At 37.4% G+C, this 24589-nt stretch overlaps 1 protein-coding gene across 2 annotated transcripts in view; it reads right to left on the bottom strand.

Moving 5' to 3' along the window:
- luzp2 (leucine zipper protein 2) overlaps window positions 1–24589 on the bottom strand; it is a 135667-nt gene that overhangs the window by 47006 nt on the left and 64072 nt on the right. For both annotated transcript variants that reach the window (XM_020608813.1, XM_020608812.1), the window contains exons 2-5: window positions 20410–20527; window positions 15369–15439; window positions 11575–11656; window positions 6882–6944 (exon numbers count right to left, since the gene is read on the bottom strand). In XM_020608813.1, the coding sequence (XP_020464469.1) occupies window positions 6882–6944; window positions 11575–11656; window positions 15369–15439; window positions 20410–20527 (334 nt within the window). The remainder of the gene's footprint in view (window positions 1–6881; window positions 6945–11574; window positions 11657–15368; window positions 15440–20409; window positions 20528–24589) is intronic.

Raw genomic sequence — 24589 nt, forward strand, 5'->3', positions numbered from 1 at the left:
AAATTCTGTGTTTTTCTGTCAATATGGGGTGCTGTGTGTACATTAATGAGGAAAAAAAAGAACTTAAATGATTTTAGCATATGGCTGCAATATAACAAAGAGTGAAACATTTAAGGGGGTCTGAATACTTTCCGTACCCACTGTGCATCATTCAACTCACAAATGGGGAATATAACAATTACCGTACTGTATTTGCATCCACATTTTTTAAGCTATGCTGAGTTCATGCTCAGATCACAACCATTTTATGAGATGTTTTCTGTTTTGTATTAGATGGACAATACACACAACATGTCCACATCAGTATGAGATGCATAAATTTGTGGGCCCATATAGTGGCATTTTTACAGTTTGCTTGTTTAGGTCTCAACTAAACTCAAATCAACTCAACTAAACTAAACCTTTATTTATATATAGTATCACTTAAAAACAACTAAAAGTTGACCAAACTGCTTAACATACACCTGGTAAACCATAGCAGTATAAAAACATAAATATAACAGTCAACATTAACATTGACAACATAGAGACAGATAAAAGTGATCAAATCCATATTTGAATCCATATTTGGAGATCATAAAATTATTAAAAGCAGTAAAAGGCAGAACAACATATGTAATATTTCTGCCACATAACAATTAGATTTTTAGATGACTATTTAATTTTTCTTATGAATAACTGGACATTTTTCAATCTCTGTGCCTTTAAAAATTAATCAAATCAACTAATCTGAGAATGAAAAATGACTTCATGGCTACCTCATCATAATTGCTAGACAAATGGAACCAATCAAATGGCCATTGTTTGTTAAATGAAAGCACAAAGTCATTACTCATTTTGAGGTCATGACAGGATTTGGTTATTCTTAATTACTTTTTCCCTTTTTTTAAGATCACCGTACCATCACATATGCAGATTATAAATGATGCATGCATTACTGTCATAACATTTTACTGCCCCTAAATGTTATCGCTATCTAACTGGACCTTTTCCAGTTACAATAAACACTGTCACTCACGTTGGATGTCAAGTCCACTATCGCTCTTGGACATGTCGGGGCTTGCTGTCTCCCATATGTGAGTGCAATCGATCAGGCTGCACATGGTCTGTCTGTTCGGTACAAAAAGTGACATTGCATGCCAGGAGCTATCTCACCCCATTCTACTTAAACCCCTATTATTGTCAGTACACTTTTCCTCTTAAAGCATGTCAGTGATAATATGTGTGAAATTAGTTCTGATAGAGTCTTGATTGTGCTGAGGGCCTCTTTGTGCTAATGCAGTGGCTATTCAGTTGTTAAGTGATACACTGGTGGAGGAGCAAGTAAGCTATTTGTTCTTCAAGGCAATAACGTCATGCAGTGTTGTGTGGAGAAATAACGATAAGGTAATTATTTTCAAAGTTAGTGCTTTTGAAAATACTGAAAATTCAAACATTTACTGCCCACATATCTAAAAAAAATCTAAAAATGGGAGACACCATTAGAGTGGGTGAGCTTCTAATGCACACCCATACACATTACCTTTGGCTTCATATCTTTGAATATGCATCATCTTTTCTCAATTTATCTGTGCTTTGTTACAGTTTGAACCCATTAAATTCACATTAAATCACAGTAAAACTGGCTTGGCTTAACTAAAAGTAAATTTCTGTTATTAAAAGCAGTCATAACATCTTAATGTTTTCCTCCTATCACATTCTGAAGATCACACACAAGTGAGCTCCTGGACTCAGTCAGTGGTAAATCTAAAAAAAGAACTGCAGAGCTTGCTAGATGGTAATATTAAGCCTCTGTTAGCTTCACTGATTTCATCTGCTTTGCATTTGTCCTGTTCAACACACATAATGATGCCATTTCCATTTTCTCTCTACTTCAGTTTCTTGTCACTTTTTTACTGTAAGATGATTGCAGACAGATTCTTTAAATGCCCCGGTGCATGATTTCTTTCTGCTGTTTAGTCATCAGGACAACTTGAAAGGAGAAAGACAGTGATGGGATTCCATTTTAGACTATAAAACATCACCATCAGTAGCGAGGAGCCGAATGTGTGGCAAAGCTGTCTATCACAATGCTCTGCAAGAACCTGATGAATCCCAGCAGGATTCAGGTCAGTCTGCAGATCATTTTCTCTTAAAATACTCATAATAAGCCCTGAAAGCAAACCATTGATAATGACTTCACAGTGAATTGGACCTGTAAAGCATCCCTGCTGACACCACAACACTTTAAAAAATAATGCTGGCATACACAAAGGTTATGGTTGGGTGTACAGCTGTTTCTTTCTGTAGTATTATTTCACACTGCTACAACATGCACACCTAAATGCCAGTTTATTAGGTACATTTAGCTAAAATGATACCAGTTCTTCAATAAACCCTCCCTTCAGGAAGATTATAATGTTCGGTTTTTGCTGAAACTGTTTTAAAGAGGTTTTGATTCCAGAAAATATTTAGACACCTTCACTTTTTTCCACATATTTTCATGTTGTAGATTTAAAAAGATGTTGATAAAGCCAAGTCATGTTTGCCCATCAGTCTACAATAACTCATAATGACAAAGTGAAAGTGTTGAGGAGAACCTCCATAACATGATGCTTCACCATAAGCATGGTATTAGCCAGGTGATGAACAGTGCCCACTGTTCTCCAGACATAGTGCTTAAGGTTTGGCCCAAAGTGTTACATTTTTGTCTCAATAGAGCAGAAAATCTTTTCTGTCATGTTCTCAGAGTCTTTTAAATGCTGACTGACAAACTCTTTTACTCCACATGGCTTCGGTCTAGCCATTCTGCCATAAAGGCCTGACTGATGGAGTGCTGCTGATGTGGTTCTCCCATCACTGCAGAGGACTTCTGGACCTCTGTCAGAGTGACTGGTGCACCTGATCACAGCCTGGAGTACTAACCACAGCAAAAGATCGGAATACCTTTATAAATGAGAAATCTTAGTATCTGTTTAATATATTTGCAAACATTTTTAAAACATTTTGTCATTATGGTTACTGAATTTCCATGGCAGAGCATAAATGGCAACTTTATGCATCTTCAACACTTAGTTCACAACAAAGCGTGCAAGGGTCCGAACAGTTTCAGCAAATCAGGAGGACAAGATACAGTATATAACACATCTTAGGTAAAACTCCATACGGTTAAACAGCACAGCAAACTGCAGACTATAAAATGACCTTTAGGCTGAATCAGCATTTCTCTAAATTAGCTTCAACCAAAACAAAATATTATATCTTTATTGCATTTGTTTTAAAACAATATATCTGATTAACTGCTTGCCCTATGGAGCAACTAATAAATGATGGAAATGGTACTGTAAATGCTTGGTACAGGTATAGTACTATAGACACAGAGAACTGTAAATCAGATTCAATGTATATCAATGTATATTCAATGAATATCAATGTATAATTATTTACAGTGCCAGAAAAAATATGTTTGCGGTTACTTTACCTTTGATGGTGGCATTCAGTCATGTATATCATATGCCATTATATCATAATGTTGTAGAAACACAAAAGTCAAGAGCAGTGGATTGTGAGCTAGTAAAATGTTAATGTGTAAGCACTTTTGACCTTTGGGCTTCTGCCCACAAGAACTATTCTATAGCTTATACCAATGTAATAGATGCAGGGAAATGTTTCTCATGATTCCCTGCATGTAGTCACAGCTTAAATGTCAGAGTGGCACAGATGTCAGAGAAGCTCCCAGTCTACTGTTGACCACATATGACCCCTTCTGTATGTGATTATAAAAGCCCTCAAACCTGGAGAGGCCTTTTTCCTCAGGGAAAAAAATAAGTGTCATCAATGAATTGCTCAAAAGCACCAAAAACTACTGTTCATCTCTTGAGCATTTTCAATTACAGTTTGGCTAACTTTAATTCAGGCCAAATGGCTAGCAATGCAATTTGCAAGCTCATCGTTTTGGCAAGATTAGTGTGTACATCGATGACTGGCCTATAGTGATGGGGTTTCGCAGGAGCGCTGGCATCATAATGGAAAAATAAAAAGCCACAGAGAAAAGTGAACTGTGTGTGACAAACATCGAAGAAAAGATAATTATCATGCCTCCCTGTTGTTATACTTGTTCTATTCCCAGTGTTGTTTAAGAGTAAAGGAATCCCAAATGGTTCATTACAAAGTCAAATCATGGCCTCCTTTATGGGTCATTTAGTCAGTTAAACTGATCAGCTGCACAGTACTGCCACCATGTACAACCTCCCGTTGTGAAAATCACTTGATTGATTATGGAAGTGACTCTGCATTTACCTTTGATTACTCCCTACAGAGTTAAACATGCAAGAACATTTTCAATATGTAACATTAACAGACATTTATTTAAATTTAACTGCTACCTAAGATATTACTTTTTAAATGCATTCACGAACAAGACTATGCTTCAAGGTTAACTCCCTGCAGTATTATATCTGTTTCTTCAGTGGACCTCTACAGTGACACCAATACCTGGTGCTATTATGTAGGTTCACTACAGAAGATAACTCGTGATAGATGCTGGAATGGGCAAAGATCCATTCAGTAACATCACAAGTAAAAATCAACAGTGTCTTTGTCTCTACTAGTCTTTATATCACTAGGTTGGAAAAAAAAGTTCTTGTACTCCCTAAAGTCTTAATGACAGGTGTGTATCCAGTAGTATACATTTTGCCTGATGAAGCTCTGAGGACCCAAATGTCATGTTAATAAAGTGAGTTCAAGTGAAGGACAATTTGTGGAATTTTATTTATTTATTTTATTGTGTGACTAAAGCTTAAAAAGCCACCTTTTCTTTAGCACTTGCTCCTGTGGTTCTAAGTCTAGTCCATTTATTGTAGTTTGCAAAGAATCTGCTAAGACATTTGAGAGATATACTGTAAATTATTCAGTTAACTAAATAGGTGGTTAGGTGGTCAAGTAAAGCATAAAGCCCTGTTGGCTGTATTTATAAAATTACATGTGATGTGGAACAATATAATTAGCTATGTGACTTGTCCATGAGAGCCGATGACCCACTTTTAGCCACAACAAGGTTTGGTGGTAACTATCTGAGACATGTACACGGCAACACTGTCACAGTCCCAGCTCTGTTTCTGGTTCCTCTCATTGTTTTCCCTGCTCTGCTCCTTCCGGACTAATTTTCCCATCCAGCCTCAAGTTGCCCCAGATTTTCCCTCCAGCTGTCTCCTCACTGCACTACACCTATTTTGTGTTACCCGATTACCTCTCTTTGTATATATATCACCTGTTACCCTTTGTTTACTGCTACATTGTCTTATGCACTCACCACAGCTTTTGTACTTTCTGTTGTGGTGCCTTTCCAGTCATCCCCTGGTGCTTCCCTCATGTTTTCCTTTGTTAGGATTGTTTTTCTAGTTTTGGATTATGCTCTATTCTTTGGATTTTTGCCATTTGCCTTCTCCTCAAACCAAATAGGGATTTGATTTAGGTTGTTTTTTTGTTAGTTTGTTTACTGGACTTCATTAAATTTTTTTCAGCATGTTCTTGTCTTACTTTTAGTGCCTAAAAGCTTTGTACTGTACTACATGTTTTACAAATCTAATACAACTTTCTGGCAAGTACTTGTCTAAACAGTCTGATTACAGTGAATTGCAGTCATTATGTCATTGTGTGGGCCTTCATTTGAAGCACTTGATCATGTTACGAAAGCAGAGTTTCGTCAAAATTGGTCTCAAATTAATTTGAACATCTGGCGAAAATCTGTTTTCTCACTGCAGTGGTGAGCAGTGTGGCGCGGTAATTTTCAGTGGCACTTCTTCATCATTTATCATAATCTTGTGACGTAATTGAAAAGCTTGCCTGCAGTTCAGAAGGCAAAAAATGCACCCACCGGCACCACAGTGTGCAATTATTGGGCATTTTGATCTTAGTCTATGTAATTTATGTTACATTTAAATTATAAACACAAGATGTTAATAATTACTGCTCATATTTATATAATGCACAAGGTACTGTGTGTTCCTGTAACAAGGAAGTAGGCTGTTTTCCATGTTTCCATGCTGAATTTTCCATATATTATCTATAAAATTCATTAAATTCACATTACATTGGAGGATTTAATTTAGCAAAAGTTTCAATTTGACATTTTTCCATGTTACATAGCCAACAGAAACTAAGATAACAAAGGAAACAGCCAACTTAAAACCTATCTTTAAAGTCTGCTATTGTCGCTGTAGCTATAATGGGCCCTTGTTGTTTTGACATTTTTTGTGTGTGTTTTTTATGTTTTGTCTTTTTATTCATACATATAACAGCCAAATGGTAGATGATACAATGTCACATATTTTCAATACAGCTACAGTAGTATTTGCCAGCAGAACATTTTTTTATTCTCTGGATGTCTAAGGCATCAGCGCTAAACGTCAGGTTTTGGTGTCAGCCCCTGAGAATCAAAGAGAAAAACTAAAAAAACTTCTTTTTTGACAAACTTTTTTGCAGTGATGTTGAACAATCAGAGAAACCCGTCACAGAAGAGGCAACAGAAGAGAGACCAGTTTCTCCACAAGCACAAGCCACAACAGTCGCAATCACACTCACTCCAGTGTTTACAAAGCACTCGGTAAAATAGACACATTCATGCCAGCGTGTGTCCACCTTTGATTGAAAGCAGCACACTCTCCCCTGAGTCTTTGGGGATTGTCAGAAGGCATTTGGCAAACACAGCAAATCATTAAATAAAATGGATGTAGACAAGGCAGGGAAAGTTGGTGCCCAAACAGTCAATTAGTATAAATCCTTCTGTTACGGTTTCATATAGACTTTATAAAAGCATAAAGGGAGAATTAAGGAAGATAAATACATAATTTTTAAGTGTAGTGTGATTCAAACCAGCCTTAAATGAGACTTTGATGACTCACCTCTTGCTGTAAATCCTTGATGATTTTGGTTTTCTTCTCCATCTCCACTTTAAGAAATTTGATCTGAAGACAGAAAGGACAAAAGAAAGATGATCACACTGAATACTTCACTTCACTGGGCTTTTTCCCCCATTCAGTGAACACATTTACTGAAGGTTATGGATGTTGAGCATGCCCATTTCATAAGCAGTGTGTGTGAAAATAAATGCAACGAATGAAAGCGATTATAACAACAAATGGCAGTGCCAGTATCTGATTCACTGTTCTCAGTCACAAATATATCCCTTCTTTAAAATAAATAAGTTGAATATGGAACATGCTGGCACTGTTGGTTTCAGCTAACATTGCACAAACTGAAGTAAACGGTGTATTTTTGGAGTAATTTCAACTGCAGATTAATACAGATTTTAGTTTTTTATTACCTGTTTCCAACAGCCAGATGGTGTATAAGGCATCGACTCAAAATAAAGAAGAGTTTACTTTTATTCTAATGAATGAACATGTCAGTCAGTGCAACACTGTGGCTCATCTGATGTGTTTTGAAGTTGTTTTTTGATAACGACAATAGTCTGCGGCACACAATATATAAGTTATACCAGACACTACATGACAGTGGAATCACTTTGTTGTTGTTTTTTCGCAATATTAAAAAAATATAGAATTGTGTCCCAGGCTTATTGCTAACCAAATATTGTTAATCTTGGTTTAGATTTTAGTTTTGGGTACCATCATGAGCAAATCCTGTGCCTCATAAACTGTCAAAAGGAAAAAAACATCCACAGCATTGTTTTGTTTTTGTGGTTTGAACTCAAAGTCATATTTTTTCCACTTTCTAGCAAGTACACCCTGGGGAACTGTAAACTCGACCGCACCAGTTGACTCACATCCCCTAACAGAGCATGATAACATCACAGGCCATGCTGAGTCACTGACACTGCCCTCAAGAATCGTGACAAAAAAGATACATAGAAACATAAAAGCTATCCAGGCACAGTATAGAATTAGCAAATAATGAAATAAAATGAAAAATGAAAGCAACCAAGCGCTGAATTTTTGTGATAATTACAGTGCGAGTTTCAATACCAGTGCTATTGCTTGATTTAATGTCTTGTCTGGTAAGTTTACATTCAGGCAGTATATTAATGTTTGTTCTACAAATGAGCACTGTTCCTTATGAGCTTACAAAGGCACCATGCTGTAGTGAAATTTTAAAACAGCTTTTCGCATTTCATTTAACCACCCATCAAGGCCGAAAAACGATTTAACTCTGAAAAAAAGAAAAAAAACCTCTGTCACATATTATATTTCTCTCATGTCTTACAAAGTTAGTTTAGCGTAACAGTTACCCATCGGAATGTACTCCGAATGTTTCATCAGAGACTCTCTGACTGCGGCAAATACAGTATGATATGTTGGGGCATTTATTCCTGCAGTGGGCAACTGACTATTTTCCACTGTGTACCTCATTTAATAGCCCATTTGCTTTTTGCTGTCAGAGTGATATTTTTGTTTATCTCAATTCTTTTATCATGAGCTCAGCATGTCTTGCTGGTGCAGGCCTGTGGCTTGTGTTTAGCAGCTAGACGGAGGTTCAAACACCAACTGCAGATGCTAAACTTCTGCCAAGGGCTGTGGTATATCTAATATAATGAATTCTCTGTGTGTGAGAGACATAGGCAGGTCAAGTTTTGTTTCTCTGTTGTTATTCGGAACAGACATTTTTAAAGCTTTATGAGTCCTTGAGGGAGGTCATCGAGATAGTTCGGAGGACAAACAAGAGAAGATTCATGGGGTTGGTGACCTCATACTAGACGTACACCCCAGGGAACAGTAAGTTAAGCCTCACCAGCTGACTCACATGCCTAAGCAGGGCATGATAACATCAAGGTTCATGTTTGAGCCTTTCAGTCACCATCACAACCCCAGGGAATGAGTAAAAACATCATCCTTGTACAACATTTCAAGAAAAAAAGAGCAGAAACACAACAACAGCTTCTATACAGCAGCATTTCAGTATGTTCCAAAAATTAGTTCTAGCTCCATGTAGATTTAAAATTTTAAAAAATTAAAGAGGGTAAATAACATTAATCATGCAGTGATGAAAGGATGTGTCAAACAACTGAATAGCCAATCAACAGAAACTGAATCTAGGACATAAAAAAAAGATTAATCTTTTAAGACAACTGTGTCAGTCATGCCAGCAGTTCTGTGAGGCTGTGCTAAAACATAACATGTGCACAATGATTGTTAGCATGCATGTGATTAGCAGGTAATATTGACCACATTCAAGATCTTTATTTAAACATTTTAGCATGCTCACATTTGCAAAATAGCAGAAAAAATGTATAACAAAGACTAAATTTCATTCATTTTACAAGTATTTCACCATAAATCAAAGTACTGGACAAATTTAAATGTTGACCTGATAATAGGGCTAAATCAAAGGTTAAAAGATCATCAAATTTATTAAAGCTTATCCCAAAAGTAACCTGAATATCTACACAAGCTCCTCTGGCAACCCATCCAATCGTAAGTGACACTTTACTCAAAACCACAAATTCTGACTTCATGGTGGTGGTAACGAAAAAGTCTGGATTACCAGTCTAATCATGATTCAGAAACCATCACTTGCACTCAGGCTCAGTTCTTTATGAGGAAAAGACTTTTGTTCTGACAAAGAGTATTGGTTTGAATCTCATTGCTCATATCTACTGGCACATTAAATCACTTTTTTGTCTTCTCCTCCTTGTGTGCTTTTGTTGATTTCTGCACATCAGAAGCTGCAATAAATATTTTCAATCATTTTTGCAAGCAAGGTGCTTCTAACATTCTTAATGTTGATTCTTGATTGATTTTTCAGAAGCTCAGTTTCCCCTGTGAATGTTACGTGGACATGGGTATTCTAAACCAGATACAGTATTTCATTGTTTCTGTCGAATGTGCGCGGCATTTGCATGCTGCAGAGGTGTTCGTTTGAAGCTTGAATCTCAGCGGCTGTGTTAAATACCATTTAACAAAGCATAAATGTCAAACTCCAGCACAAAACCCAGCAAGTGGGATTTGTCACTGGTCTATGGAAAACGGCAAGAATGTCAGTAGAAATGCAAGCATACCAGTGTTTATCTTACAGTGTGCAGATGATTTGATTGTTGATCATAATGTCGTGGTGCATGTTAAGCCTTGTAACTTCGCATAAGACGCCAGGAATATTACAGGACATGATTTTCATTAGCATATATTGAAAACCCTAGTAGCACTGCAGGGCTACTGTAGCTGTCACTGCAGCCAGACAGTTTCCATGCTGATTTGTTGATAAGGAGTTTGCTGGCAGAAAGATGGATCATCTTTCTGAGTGTGAGCATACAAACCTGGGACATATGCAGTGGAACACATGTGCAAACATAACTTTCAGTAACACGGTATAAGTGGCAGGTTTATTTTAAGCCAACTAGAAGTTATACAGCAAACAGCTTATTTTTTCATAATTAATAGAGTATACAAAAGTAACATTCTCTGCTGACACTGAATGCCTCTTCCTATTTTACTTATAATATTGCCACAATGCTGTGACCATGAAAAATGTTGGTGGAGCCAATTGAATACTAATTTAATTTGACTAATTATTTTTTTTTCTAGTTTGAAGCCTTCTATAGAAATACCTTTTAACTCCTCTCAATAAATTACACATCGCTACTGGGCGTACACATAGTTAAAATGTATATTTTTTCTTTTGAACTAACACACATACACATTTTGTAACTTAACTCTGAAAACCTTGGTCAAGTCCATACAATTATAAGGACATTATCATCTGCATACATAACTAGTTTTGTGTAAAACAAAGGCTTTAGTTTTAGTAGCTCTATTAACAGTATATACAGTATATATGTGTGTGTACATATTTGCCTTTAATTTATTTTACTTGTGGTTTTGGTTTTATTCTGTTTTATATTGTTGTGCACATCAGGGGCCATTGGGTGAGAGTCGAATTCCTTTTTTGATAATACTTGGCAATAAAGGTTATGCTTATGCAAATTAGGACATTAAGATATGAGTGCAGTTGAAATGATTAGTTGAATAATTCATTTGTTGATTAACAGAAAAATAATCAGCAACTATTATGAAAATCAAATGACCCTTGCTCATTAGTCATTAGGCAAAAATGACAAATCTGCATTTGCTGCAGCCCCTTAAATGCAATGATTTTCTACTTTTCTTTATCTATCTATTTATCATAATGAACTTTGGATGGTTTTGGATTCTAGGTCAAACAAAACAAGCAATTTCAATTCATCACCTTATATCTGGGAAATGGTGACAGGCATGTTTCACTGTTTTCTGAGCTTCTGTAGACCAAGTGATTATTTAAACTGAATTTGCCAGATAGTGTTTAAGATACCTTCGGAATTTAATTAGAGGCAATGCAACAGCATATTGGGCAACACAGATGGATTGATGGAAGGCCAGATAGTGTAGCTGGAGAGACAGATAGATAACGGGGTAAATAAATACATGTTCTTAGGTTATTATGCCTTTGTTCGATGTTTTTAATTTTTGCATGGGGGTTGGGAGTGAGGAGGTGAGAGAGCTGGCTACTGGGTAATGAGCATGGATCACTGAGAGGCCTGTGTGACAGGTGACAGGGCCGGTTAGAGGAGACCGGATGTTGATGGTCAGGTCAGCTCTGTCTTACCGTGGCCTGTTGCTTCTCCGCTCTCTCATTTGCCTCATCCAGCTGCTTCTGCAAGGCTGCCTGGAGGGACTTCATCTCCTCTCTGTCAAGTGAGAGGGAAGTGAGAAACACTGTTAGCACATCCTCCTCACATAGTCATAGGCCCCCACTCCTCGGCCACAGAATGACTTTCTTACACACTGTATGCCGCTGTCCAGAGTCATTTTGCACAGATGTGCAGTTTGTATTTGTGCAAAGCCATTTCTAAACATATATGTCTAATAAATGCTATGATTTCAAGTTTCACAAATTCAAGAATTGAGAAGTACACTTTATATTCAGACATCATTATAACATCAAATTTTAGCGTTAGGCAGCTTTCCATCTAATAAAGGAAACATTACCACCTTATGAATTATGCAATTAGAGAATCAATTAAGAGACATTTGGTGAATAAGTGCAGCTAAAATGTTTGCCAAGAGAGCTGAATATTGCATTTGTATAACTATTAAACCTTGTTTACACATTCACACATTTAAATTGATTAATTTGTTAAATGATTTGCCTTTGTCAAAAAATGAGCTTTTTGCATGTATTTGTCTTCAAACTCAAAAAACAAACAAATCATTTATTAATTCCCTATTTGAATTCAAGGAGTTCAATTGTAGCCTGATTTTCTTTAGATGCTGAGGTGGCCATCCCTAAGATATTGCACAGCCAAGACTAACATGACAAATTGCAAACATTAATATATTCTAGTCAACAAGGTTGTAATATGTAGTAGTCTACCTTTGGAATACTCCACAGTGATATCATGCATGCTGTACAAAAACTGCACTGCGTCTGCATTCATTACAAAATATTAACACATTAGAATGCACTGGGTATTTCAGTAACATCTGATGTCTCCTGCGCCCAGGTAACAGTAATGTACACTGAATTAATGAATCACGTGGGCAACTGATGTGTGTCAGTGGTTTCAGTAACACTGGCTGTAAGTTGAAAAGTATATGATGTGATGGCCAGTGGTGCAGTCAAGTGCCAGTGTGTCTGGAGACAACACAGCGGTGCTCAGTGTTCCTGTGGAGAGTAGCTCACTGTTCAACAGCCACATATTTTATATGCCAGTGGTTTGTCTCTTGGCATCAGTTCAGCCTTGCAAAAATTCTTCTTCACTGCACCCAGCCAACCACCACAGCTTTGGAGTTCTTTTATATCCCCTTCGTCTTAGAATTGGAAGCATTTTGTAAAAACAAGCTCAAAAGTGCCCAAACTGACAGAAAAAGGAACACAGTAAACGTGAGAATGACATACAATATCTAGAAGCCATGGAGCAGTGAGCGTATGACAACTGGGTCCAAATATTGTATGTTGATAGCACATCCAATCGCAGCTGAATTAATTGTTCCTATTTTGAAACTTTAAAATGTTTATTATCTATACCTGGTCTGCTGGCAAACATTTTGTTGCATTATAGTTTGGAGGAAATTTATTTTTAGAAAGCAATCAAATCATTGTTGAGAGTTGTCAGAAATAAATGACTTGCAATGAATCACCTGTCTGCATCTGCCATGATGGAGTCAGCAAGTAATCACACTTGGCAGACATGGAACTCCAAAGGTGGATTAAAACCACTGAAAAACTGCAGCTCGGGAACGCGAGGTAGACGACACTGAGCCCAGCTGCTGCTTTCTGGTTTTCAGCTTGATGACATGTGAGAGCTGCCACGGACTGGTGATAGGCTATTGATTTGCTATCAAGATACTGTGCACAGGACGATGGCATTTCAGAGAGTACGGAGGCCACAAATGACTCCAAATCATTAACAGTCTCATTACACACAACATTAATCAGGCAATATTAAATGGTAAAGCACTTTGGGTAAACACTTTTCCAGCTTTCTTGCAATAAATAAAGAAAATAAAATAAAAAAATAATTACTAAATTTTAAAAATGCACTAAATCCTAGATGCTTGATGTGCTTTTTCACAAAAAAGAAAGATTTACAATTGGATTTTGCATTCTCAACCTGTTCTTTTTGTACACTGCCATGTGCAGCAAACTGGGCAACATTTTAAAATATCCAGGATCAATAATAATAAATGAGCCATTATTTAAAGGTTCTGAAAGCCTGTTTTCTCAATCAGCTTTCTTTTATGAGTGATGTGATCCAATATGAACTTTAGCATCAGGTATCTAAATGTGATGACGGTTGTAGGGTTATCTGACAACACCCACACAGTCGCAATGAAGCCGATTACTGCAGAGTATTAAATCAGAATAAACCAGTAACACCTTAGGGTGTGTTTTTTTTGTTTGTTTAAAACAGTGATTGCCTGTCATTCACTCATGCTTATTAGATGTCACACAGCTGCGAAATGGGAGGAGCTGCTGGTGCGGGAGGTGAGCTTTTTCCCTCGGCATTTTCTATTCCAGTACTAGTATTCTAGCACAAAGTCCGCGTGTAACTTGAGTGAGCCCATATGAGAAAACAGCAGCGTATAGTCCGGAGTATTCATACAGAGCTAATGACCAGAATACAAACATCTGATGGTGAAGAGAAACAGTCAGCTACAATGAAGACAGCAACGAAAATATATAGTCTGTAGTTCATGTGTGAGAACGGCTTAGGACAGCAGTGATAGTTGCCAATTTTTGATTCAGCTTTAAAATTTGATAGACAGGTGAAATCAGTGGTGAAAGGCTTTTTCTCCCAGCTTAGAAATATTGCTAAACTGAATCCTTCCCCTCTCTTAGCAACCTGAAGGCTGTTATCACAGCTTTAATATTCCTCAAGGCTGGACTACTGTAATTCATTATACAGTAGCTGGATGTTTGCCACTCTTCTCTGTTTTGCTTCCAGCTGGTGCAAAATGCTGCTGCAAGACGTCTAACTGGTACCAGAAGGAGAGACAGAATTACACCTGTATTAACTCTAATAACCTAACAATCCTAGAGGTCCATGCTGTCATCACCAGTTTGAATGATTTAAACTTACCACATTTCTAAGAAATCAGGTGCTGTTTGACAATTTAGTATGAAAGATGCTTCAATCCCACAACACCAATGAACTTCAGCTGCTACTATGGAGAGGAAGCCAGTCAAAGCATGAAGCAGAGTTGCTGCAGTGAATTCAAAACACTTGGTCAATCAATTGGTGAATTCATCCATCTAAAAGCCATTTGATTTAAGGTGCATACTGTATTTGTAATTATCTCAGCACCACAATTTTTAGCTTCCACCAGTGGGCAGCAGCACACACAACAGAAATTTAAGCTCTGTGGTTAGATGTTTCTTGACAAAATGGACTCTGAGAGCCCAGCCTGATTTTTTTTTATATACTAAGGCTTTTATCATTGACCTTTTTATCAGAGAGTTTTATATTTTCTAAAGCAACTGTTCATCTTTTGTACTGCCGATTTGACTGAGAGAGTTTCATGCCCATCGAAGCTGTGGCACAGCTCCATCTTGAAGTCATGCAATGTTGTCTTTGGGAAAAAGAAATTAAATGGGACTTTGACTTTTGGCTCCAGAGGTGCCTGAAATAGCTCCTCCTACAACTCTATAGGGAAATATAGGAATAAGTATTTGCAAGTTTTAATATGTATTAATTATAGTTTAATATTTCACATGTAACACTTAATTGATAACAAAGGTGATGATGGTGAAAACATCACCTACCTTAGATTTGATGAATTCGTCAGCCATCACTGATAGTTTTTGTAAATTTGTAAATTAAATTTGGATGCGATTCATGAAGCAGCGCAGTACTGTTGGAATCACATGTCTAAGTTGTTCATGATGCCTCACTTTACCTTTGTTTGTGGCTGAGCTCCAGGATCCTCTGCACATCCTTCTTGGCCACTGAGCCATCATTTTTCAGTGACTGTAACACAACAGAAGACAGATTGTTTTTTTTTCCAAGAAATACAAAGTTTCGTGCATCACACGTCAAACTCCAGAATGAGAATTATTTCAAAGCACTCACTATGCATGTTGGAAAGAAAATAGACTGTAAACACTTTCCTTGAACTCTATAATACATGTCTGAAAAAAGGTTCCAAGTACCATCAAGCAACAGTCGAGAGCTTCAGTTTAACTATGTAAGTCAGGTCAAAAGCACCAGAATCATACAATAATTGAGCCAAATAGAAAATGATGCAGCAGATGTAAAATGGTGTTAATGCCCCAGAAACCTATAAACAGTAGCCTATAACAATCTGGTGATGAATTTCTGAGGCTACAGGCGGGCATACAGACTTGGCTCCACTGGAGCCGAAGCACCTGCCTGATGGGTGATTATGGATTAGTCAGTTCTCTGATTGCTCTGCAAGGCCTCCAAGATATTTTTTATTTGTTATGAGTTGAACAGAAAATAATTCCAGCCTTCTAAAAAGTGTGGACTCAAAGGGAAAGACAGCTTCTCATTAAATTTGTGCTTGAAGGTGATATCTGTGCCAATTAATGTCATATTTCCATAAAGCCTGATTCTTCCTGTCTCAGAAAAGATGTTTCTCCTTCTCCACAGTCCCTGTTGTCACTTCATTTATGTTTGTGATGAAGAAGAAGAAGAAGAAATGCAGCCAAAAACCTAGAGGAAACATACATTTGCTTCAGGTGGGCTAATATTGATGTGAAAATGTGCAATTAGAGTATTAAACTGGAATTCTATGTAATCCAGAATATACATTGGTTCCTACATTCGGTCTCTGGTGAAACCCCCTTGATTTAAATGATTTGTATAAACTATCATAAAGCCATGAGTCACTCAGCCACTTTTCTACTCTCCCCCTGCGTAATTACCCGCAAAAATGATAAAAAGCTCAGGCCACAAATTTTTACAATCCTCATTTTGTCATCTTAAACAGGTTTACTGTTGCAAAAACATTTACAGTATGAATGCATTTCCAGCTTAATGTTTGATACCACAAATATTTAAAATCTACATTCAAGCCATTGTGCAGAAAAGCATTCAACAAGCTGACAAAGAGCCATGAATTTCCACTCACTACAGTGTCATAAAAATCAGGTTGTAGGTGAAGCATGTTTGAAATACTGTATATTATCTATCACAGTCAAGTATCTATCATCAAGTACATTCTTTTATTTTTGCCCCCTTTTTTGTATTATTTTACTTATTAGAATTCAACCTGGAAGACACAAAAAATCTCAGGAGGTAGTAAATAAAGCCCTGAGTACAGTTTTGAGATGCTGGGGATTTTTTATGTGACTTTATTCTCCATTATACCTCAATTACTTTGTGCTATAAAGCAACCCATTTAATTTCACACCAAAGTTGGTCCAATGTTATGGATTGTAAAATGCAGTGTCGAGCCTTCTGTATAAACGTCTTAAAGTGAATATAGCAGAAATGTAGAGATCCTACATTTTTGTCAAAACTAAACCAACAAAATGTTTACTGGCTTACACTGGTGACTGTCATTCACATATACTGTACTACTGTGCGGTTGCTGTTTCAATAAGTGGGGGGGTATTGTACTGTATAATATCACTGACAGGTCTGTAGTCTAGATCCCTTTATAGTGTATGAGCAAATGTCTTTAGGTTAAGTCTTTATGACACTGGATTTAAACAACTAAACTACTTTTAACTTGTGCTCAAATGTCTCATCAGGTTATTTTTCTAAGTAGAATCCAAATAGTTTCCAGTGCTCACAATTAGGTGCAGGGCAAAATACCTCCTATTATAGTTCTAACTGCCTCTCAAGATCTCATCCAGGAGCTGCTGGATGCTGCCAAGAATAAATTCCCAATCACAACAAGTTTAGTTATTAAGGTTGCTGACCTGCACCTAGAGAGCAACTCATTAAAACGATAAACACTTGCTCCATCAAATCTTTCCAGAAATACTAACCTCTTCTCCCTGTTGACTTGAATTTCGTTTAAATCTTGATGATTTTTATGTAGATGATGTTTTCCCCCCTCAAGAATAGATTTGTTCCACAGCATACTGTTCCCAACCTCTGCCCTGCCCAGGGTGCTGGCACAGAGCCTAGGGCAATGACAGATGCCAACCTATAGCTAGCCTAGAGTGAACAGACATCAAAGTCTGCCTCTGGGGATGTTGGTAGCCGGAATACATGGGCTTTTTCCAGACACATGGGACATCTCTCTCAAACATACATAAATGCGTGAAAAAGTATGCATATCATTTGTTTGATTATTGGTTTTCTGACACGTCTATTGGCCTGCATAATTTGCCTGAAGCCTAAAAACATCAACACCCTGAAAAGAGGAAACTATCATTCAGGCGGCAGTTTTTGTAGCACTGCAGAGAAATGCAGGGCAACTGGTGCCCAAGGTCTAAATGTCCAAGAGGGAGGCATGTTTTGCAAGATCTTTGCTGCATATGCTAATGTGACGGAAAAATAGTAAATGATTAAAACAGCTGAATATATAATTGAGTTTCTGTTCATTTGTTATCGTTGCCAAAAGCTGTAATGAAGTTGACCTAAACCGACTGGTGGGAAGTGATGTGCAGTGTCTTCCACTGAGATAATTGTGTTTTGCGAAATGCTCACGGAATTACAATATCTACAGTACAGTACTGTATAATATAATTATTTGATAAATTGTCTAAGACCACCAGAACTATGTAACAGATATCTCCCTTAGCAGCAAGAATGATAATCCTCATTATCATCCACCTAAAGTTGTCTTATGAACCCATTTTTATTCTTAGTTTATGCAAAATTACCCTTGGTGCTGGGGTATATGTTTTTACATCTTTAGTTTCAGGCCAAATATAATTAGGGCAAAAATATGCCCAGCACACATATGCATGTAAAGTGGGACTTGGGTGTATACAAACATTTATTTCAATAACAACATATTGCACTTTTGATTAAAACTATTAGAAACCTGTAGAACATCTAATGGTTTATTTACATTATGGTTTAAAAAGAGCCAGTGTGTTCTTTCAGATTACATACATACATTTATGAATGAGGAACACAATTAGAGGAAACAGTTTATTACAGCTCAGGTTTCATTTTGTACTATTTATGATACTCACAGTTCATGATAATGTTTTTCTCCAAGGAGACCCAGTTAAAATGGACCCAACCAGGCTAGAAAGACTATGGGCCAGACAATAATATTGGGTGTAAACAAGATGGCCCTTTAGTGGGATTATCTAACACCTAGCCCCAGCTTGTGCCTTTCATGTCTTAAATACACTCAAGTCACAAAGAAAACTCCTCCGTTAACTGATACATATAGACCATTTTAACCCCGTATTGTCGTTTGACAACACTCAACCACATTCTGAAGGCATTTTCTAAATTGTCATACTCTAATGATGTGAAATCAAAAATAATCCAGTCCTGTCAATGAAAAAAAAATTATAATCACTTTCTCAACTATGTCCATTCTTCTCGTATAAATAAAGATGGCGACATAAAAAAGTGAGAGAGATGATTTCCTGTTGCCATTTTTACTTAACTGAAAAGAAATTATTATGTGAGAAACTGAGAAAAAGAATATTTTTCCTGGACTGGAATGTTTTATTTTTGATTCTGCATCATTAGATGAGTATGATGCATCAGGAAATACCTTCAGAATTTAGGTTAGCGTTAAAGGTTAAAAAGGTCTTAAAAAGGTCAGCATGTGTCAATTAGCAGGTTAGCAGGAGAGCTACTGTATCTCTGTGACTCCAGAGGCACAAACTGGGGTTATCTTACACTTAAACATAAAGCTAAAAATGAGCAGGTCCATTATGGCACTAATTTCCTTTATCGCACAGGTAAACCATGAGTACACACAACTATGTGTCACAGGAATCTGAACCAAAAAGCTGATCTGTAATCTGTAAGGGATGTTTACAAAGGGCAATTTTACCAGAAGCTTCTGTTTGAAATATGCATAATTATCTGACTGCTTGGGCTCATCTGTTGTTAGTGATTATGCACACATTCCCTCTACTCAGCAAATATTCTGGTGAATTATCATACGTGACCAACAGAACCATTGGCTGAAGTAATTAAAATAAAACACAAACTCTAATTTGGGGGTGGCTGTGGCTCAGGAGGTAGAGTGGGTTGTCCTCTCACCATAGGGACAACGGTTTGATCCAGAGCTTCTCCAGTCCACATGTCAATGCATTCTTGAACAAGACATTGAACCCCTAGTTGATATCACTGGTGTATGGAAGTGTGAGCATTTTTGTGTGTGAAAGGGTGAATGCAAAATGATGTATAGTGCTTTGAGTGTGCATCAATGTATAGAAAAGTGGCATGTAAGTAGAAGACCATTTAATAACCCCTAGTATTTCTTTGCATACTAACTGCTCCCAGACTAATAATCTGGTTTGTCCTGCCAACAATTGGTGACAACTTGTTTATCGCACACCAGCTGTGATGTTGCCTGTGAAACGTTCAAGAGACTCATCTTTCAAGCCAAAGAGGCCAGTGCAGCTATGATTTCAATGTAGTGTGGAGTTTCTCTTAAAGCAGAGTAATAACCAGTGTGTAGAATACACTTTTTAATTGATGCAAGGTTCTTTGTTCCTGCTGTTTTGAGTAGTGCTAAACAATTTGCTTACTTACTAACTAATTGATTTACATTTCCAACTGCGCATTGCTTATTCAGCAGCTGCATTTCCAGTAACACATCACATACACAACAGTGGGTGGGCTCACTAAATTGCAAAACATTTGCACATTAGTATTTAATAGTGGTGGGGTGCTGTACAACAGAATGATGAGAAACAAGTGAGGAAAATCATAGTTTTCCCAGTCATCAGATTTCTGGAAAATCATCCCTGGTCCAGAAGCAGCAGCCAACTACGCTTTGTAACATTGCTGTATCCTTCAGAGAGAAACAGTAAAATTCCAACCTCAAGATTGCCTTTTATGCTGTCCAGCTCCTTTGACGTCTTGGAGAGCTGGTGCAGAATGCTGCTTCGTTCACTGAAGACTTCCTTTAGCTTCTTTTCCAGGCCATCGTAGCTTTGTCTGTTGAGAGAATGAGAGAGTGAGATTTCACTATTAAGTGTCTGCCACTGGCTGAGAGAATTCACTCTTTATTGGTACCCCTGGGAGAAAGAGGTGTTTTAAACTAGATTAAAAGCACCAACGATAAAGCTAAAGGGTAGAGCAATAGGGGAGAAAACTAATATCTACTCAGCACAGTCCCTGGATGAATAAAAGAGAGAGAGAAAAAACTTCAATTCCTTTCAATCAACCAATTTAGCAAAGGCTCGTTTTACATGGATAGGCCTTTTGACCAGGGGTATGGCCCTGCATTATCATTTAAATATTCATGTAGTCCATCCAATTATTAGGGGAAACATTCTAGAGGCCGCATTTATCAAATCCAGTATTTCTTTTTGCAAAACTGAACTATGGAATGGCATTATAGAGGCATTTTTGTCATTTATTCCTGCAAATATCACTCTGTAGCATGTTTGTGTGAACTATAGCCATAATTAAGTTTTTCCTTTTTATTATAAATGACATTCTCCATTGAAGAACTGGGCACAAAGGAGACCTAGGTACAAAAAAGAAGGATTTAAGGGACCTAGTGTGCCATAAGTGAACAGACACAGAAGGAATAAAAGCTCAGGGGCTGACACGTTTGATCTGTGGCTGCTTAGTAATTAATGACTTGATCTCCATGTTAATCGACATGATCTGAACTGCAAGTTACCCTATGTTCCCCCTCACCGCCTGACAAATCTAGAAACTAAAACTAAAACTTCTATTTTTCATTTAATCTTCTCAAGTACAGCTTTTCTAGGAGGTGTTTAAAATTTAGTGTATCTGAATGTGGTGTAAAAAAACCTAGAGGCAATACATTTCACTTAAAGTTTATGAATGTGATTATGTTGATGACCTATAATTGTAATTGCTTATAACATAAGAGCCCATCCATTGTTCTTCTCTGCTGATCAAGGAGTTGACATGTAAAATGAAGAAGTCATGTAATTTAATCTTAACAATAGCACTGGAATCCACTTATATATATTACAAGGCATACAGTAGAGTCTTCTGCCTGGACAATATGTGTTTAGCAGGAGACAAATTGCGGCAAGCAAGTGAAACAGCCCTGGCTCACTCTGTGATTGTCATTTGACTCACTTTACTTTGGTTATTGTTTTGCAACTTGGCTAAAGAACAAAACTGTACTCTGGGATTGACATAATAAACACCCATAGAGTGGCATACAGAGTAAAGTAATTTCACTCTTCAATAGGCACATTATTATATGAGAGTTAATTAGAAAATGATGTATTGAGGTTAATAATGAACATGATGGCTGCAGAGTATGACTTGAACAAGCTGTTGTAATTTTAAATTCAAATTTGTAATAGATAGGTGCTTTACATAAAGATGGGTGGGAAACTATGAAAGTACAGTTTCACAAGGATCCTCTTCTTGTAACTGTGTATTCAGTGTAATACTATATGTCATAATTATAGGTCATACTATAATCAAGACAACCTTGTTTCCAGAAAAATTCTGTTTATATACAGCATTAATGAGTTTCACATTCTTGTAAGTGAAGACGGCAGATGGCGATGGTCGAGATTGGTGCAGAAGACTGGGGTTCAAATCTTGCATTTGGTTATATTTATGCAACTAAAACACATTGGTTAAGGAAAGGAAAAGGTTTTGGTTTCAGTGAAATCTTAAAAATGTAATTTTGTAGTTTACTGTAAGTCAGTGCTGACTTTTTTCATATTTATCCAAGGTCTACATCTTTCCATAATCTTAACCAAGAGCTTGGAGTGACCAAAAATAACTCTACAGGGGTATATTGTAATGACTGCAAATGAAAAATGTTGTCAGGTTTTGCATGATTTTTCTGTACAAACATTTTATGACTTGGTTAACATGTACATAAAAAACTAAATTTGGGCTGCATTATGTGTCTTTTAGGCATAGGTAAGGTAAGGTAAGGTAAGACTTTATTGATCCCACAGTGGGGAAATTCCAGTGTTCCATCAGCAATAGAGAGCAAACAAAACACCACAAAGAACAACAAACACCAGCAGTGATTGATTGATTACTGATGAATTGTTATTGATAATTTAATCAATTAAAATATATGAACCAACAATGCAGAGGATGAAGACATGTAGCATAAAAATTTACTATAGCTTGCTTTAGTATCCAGTCACCTTACTCTATAATGAGATGGAGTTACACAGATTTGCTGAGCACCTGTAAGGGCTGCGCAAATGATAAAACACATATTGTTGCCACTCAAGGAAGAAATAAGTGGCAGCATGGCTTTCCATGGTCACTGAGGCAGTCGTGCTGGTGGTCACGGCAGCATGAAGTTTCTGTCTGGTCTAGCTTGTTATCTAAAGCTCATGCTAATGCCAAGCTAGCAGCATATTCAGCACAAGCAGCGAGCAGCTGCTTAGCTAGTGTCAAGTAGCAGAGGGCAAACTGTTGAGGACAGGCGGTACTCTAATTAAACATACTTCAAAAACAGTCAACACAAACGTGATGGATTCTAAGTGACAACCCCTGCTTTGAGTATAGACTTTTTGTTTATGGTGGCTGTAAATATTCTTTTTCAGTTTCAGTTTCTTTTCAAATATATTTGCTGTTGCAAATTAGCAGTATATGTAATTTTAGAAGAAGTGGTTGATTAAGAAGTAACCCCAATGTGAAGCCACAGCACATGTCAACACAACAGCTTGTTAAGAAAGACTTTTCTTGTTTTTCTCCACAACAAAATTCAAAAGATCAAAAGAATTCTCTGTCTTCTTCCTTATGTAATCAGAATTTCCAAATGACTACAACAGCTTCAAGCAAAGCATATGCACTTGATGCAGCTGGGTAGTCATAAAATCCCTTACCTCCCTTTTTACATGACATATTTTTCAATACAATCTGGCCAACCAGCCCTCATTTAGGTACAAACAAACAAACAAACAAAAAAAACAATGGCTCATAGACGGAGCTGAGTGCTGCCACATTATACTGAATGCATGGCTTGTTTCAGCCTGGGCCATCTTCCAGAAACCCTACACAGCCATGTCATAGATCCCAGCAGCAGATCATACACAATGACACATAAATCACTAATGGAAAAGCAGCACCTGGGAAACAGATAAATAACATGGCATACTGAATCCCACACATGACTTGCCACCATATGGCATTGGCGAGAAATTTATTGCAGGTTCATGCAAGAGGGAAAATGGGGTGAGAGTTTCCTCCCTGTCTGCCGTATTATTCATTACCCAATGGAATACACTGTTGTGTATCTGTAAAATGAATATAATTTGAGGCCCACTGACACAGAAACATGCATATCTCATGGATCTTAAACAAAGTCTGTTTTTCCCCCTAAATTGTTCATTACAACAAACAAATGGCAACAGCTGCATGATTTCACTGTGACCTCCTAAGAGTCCAGTGTTCTAGCAGCCTCCTCCCAAACAAAGACTCCTTTTTTTCAAGGCAGAGAAATGTGTAATGATGACCAGAATGTCTGACAAAAAGGCTTATGATCTGAAACGGCACCACTAGGCACATGATCATAAAGCGGATGGTGATGAGATAATGAAATCTTTCATTTCAGACATCTGCAGTTTGAAATCATTCCCTGGCTTCTGTTCATGAAACTCATCAAACTTCTGAGACAGGAGGCACCATTTATTGGATCTTATTATTGAGGACAAATATTTCTTTCCCCTCAGAGTCACAGCAGGTGTCTGAGTTATATAAGGCTGACCCTGCAGTATGAAATAGAACTGCTGAGGCTAAAGGAAAACACTACTGAATACAACAGTCAACATCTATGCAATGGCTCAATAAAGGTAGCCAAGGCTGTGGCATCTGGCCTCGCAAAGGGAGCTGCAGGAGCTCATGGTCCACTGTTGACAAGTGCTATTACAATGTAAATACAATAACAGATCTACAACTACAGTACTCCTATATTCAGCCATACTTTCTACCACAGGATATGTCTAGATTACTACTTGCAGTCCTGGATCTTCTTTTGAGCTCTTTGACAGAAAGGCAATGCAAAAACAAGATTCGGTCTTATGACATAGC

The sequence above is a fragment of the Monopterus albus genome, unplaced genomic scaffold (assembly GCF_001952655.1).
Source record: "Monopterus albus unplaced genomic scaffold, M_albus_1.0 scaffold95.1, whole genome shotgun sequence".
Taxonomy (NCBI): Eukaryota; Metazoa; Chordata; class Actinopteri; order Synbranchiformes; family Synbranchidae; genus Monopterus; species Monopterus albus.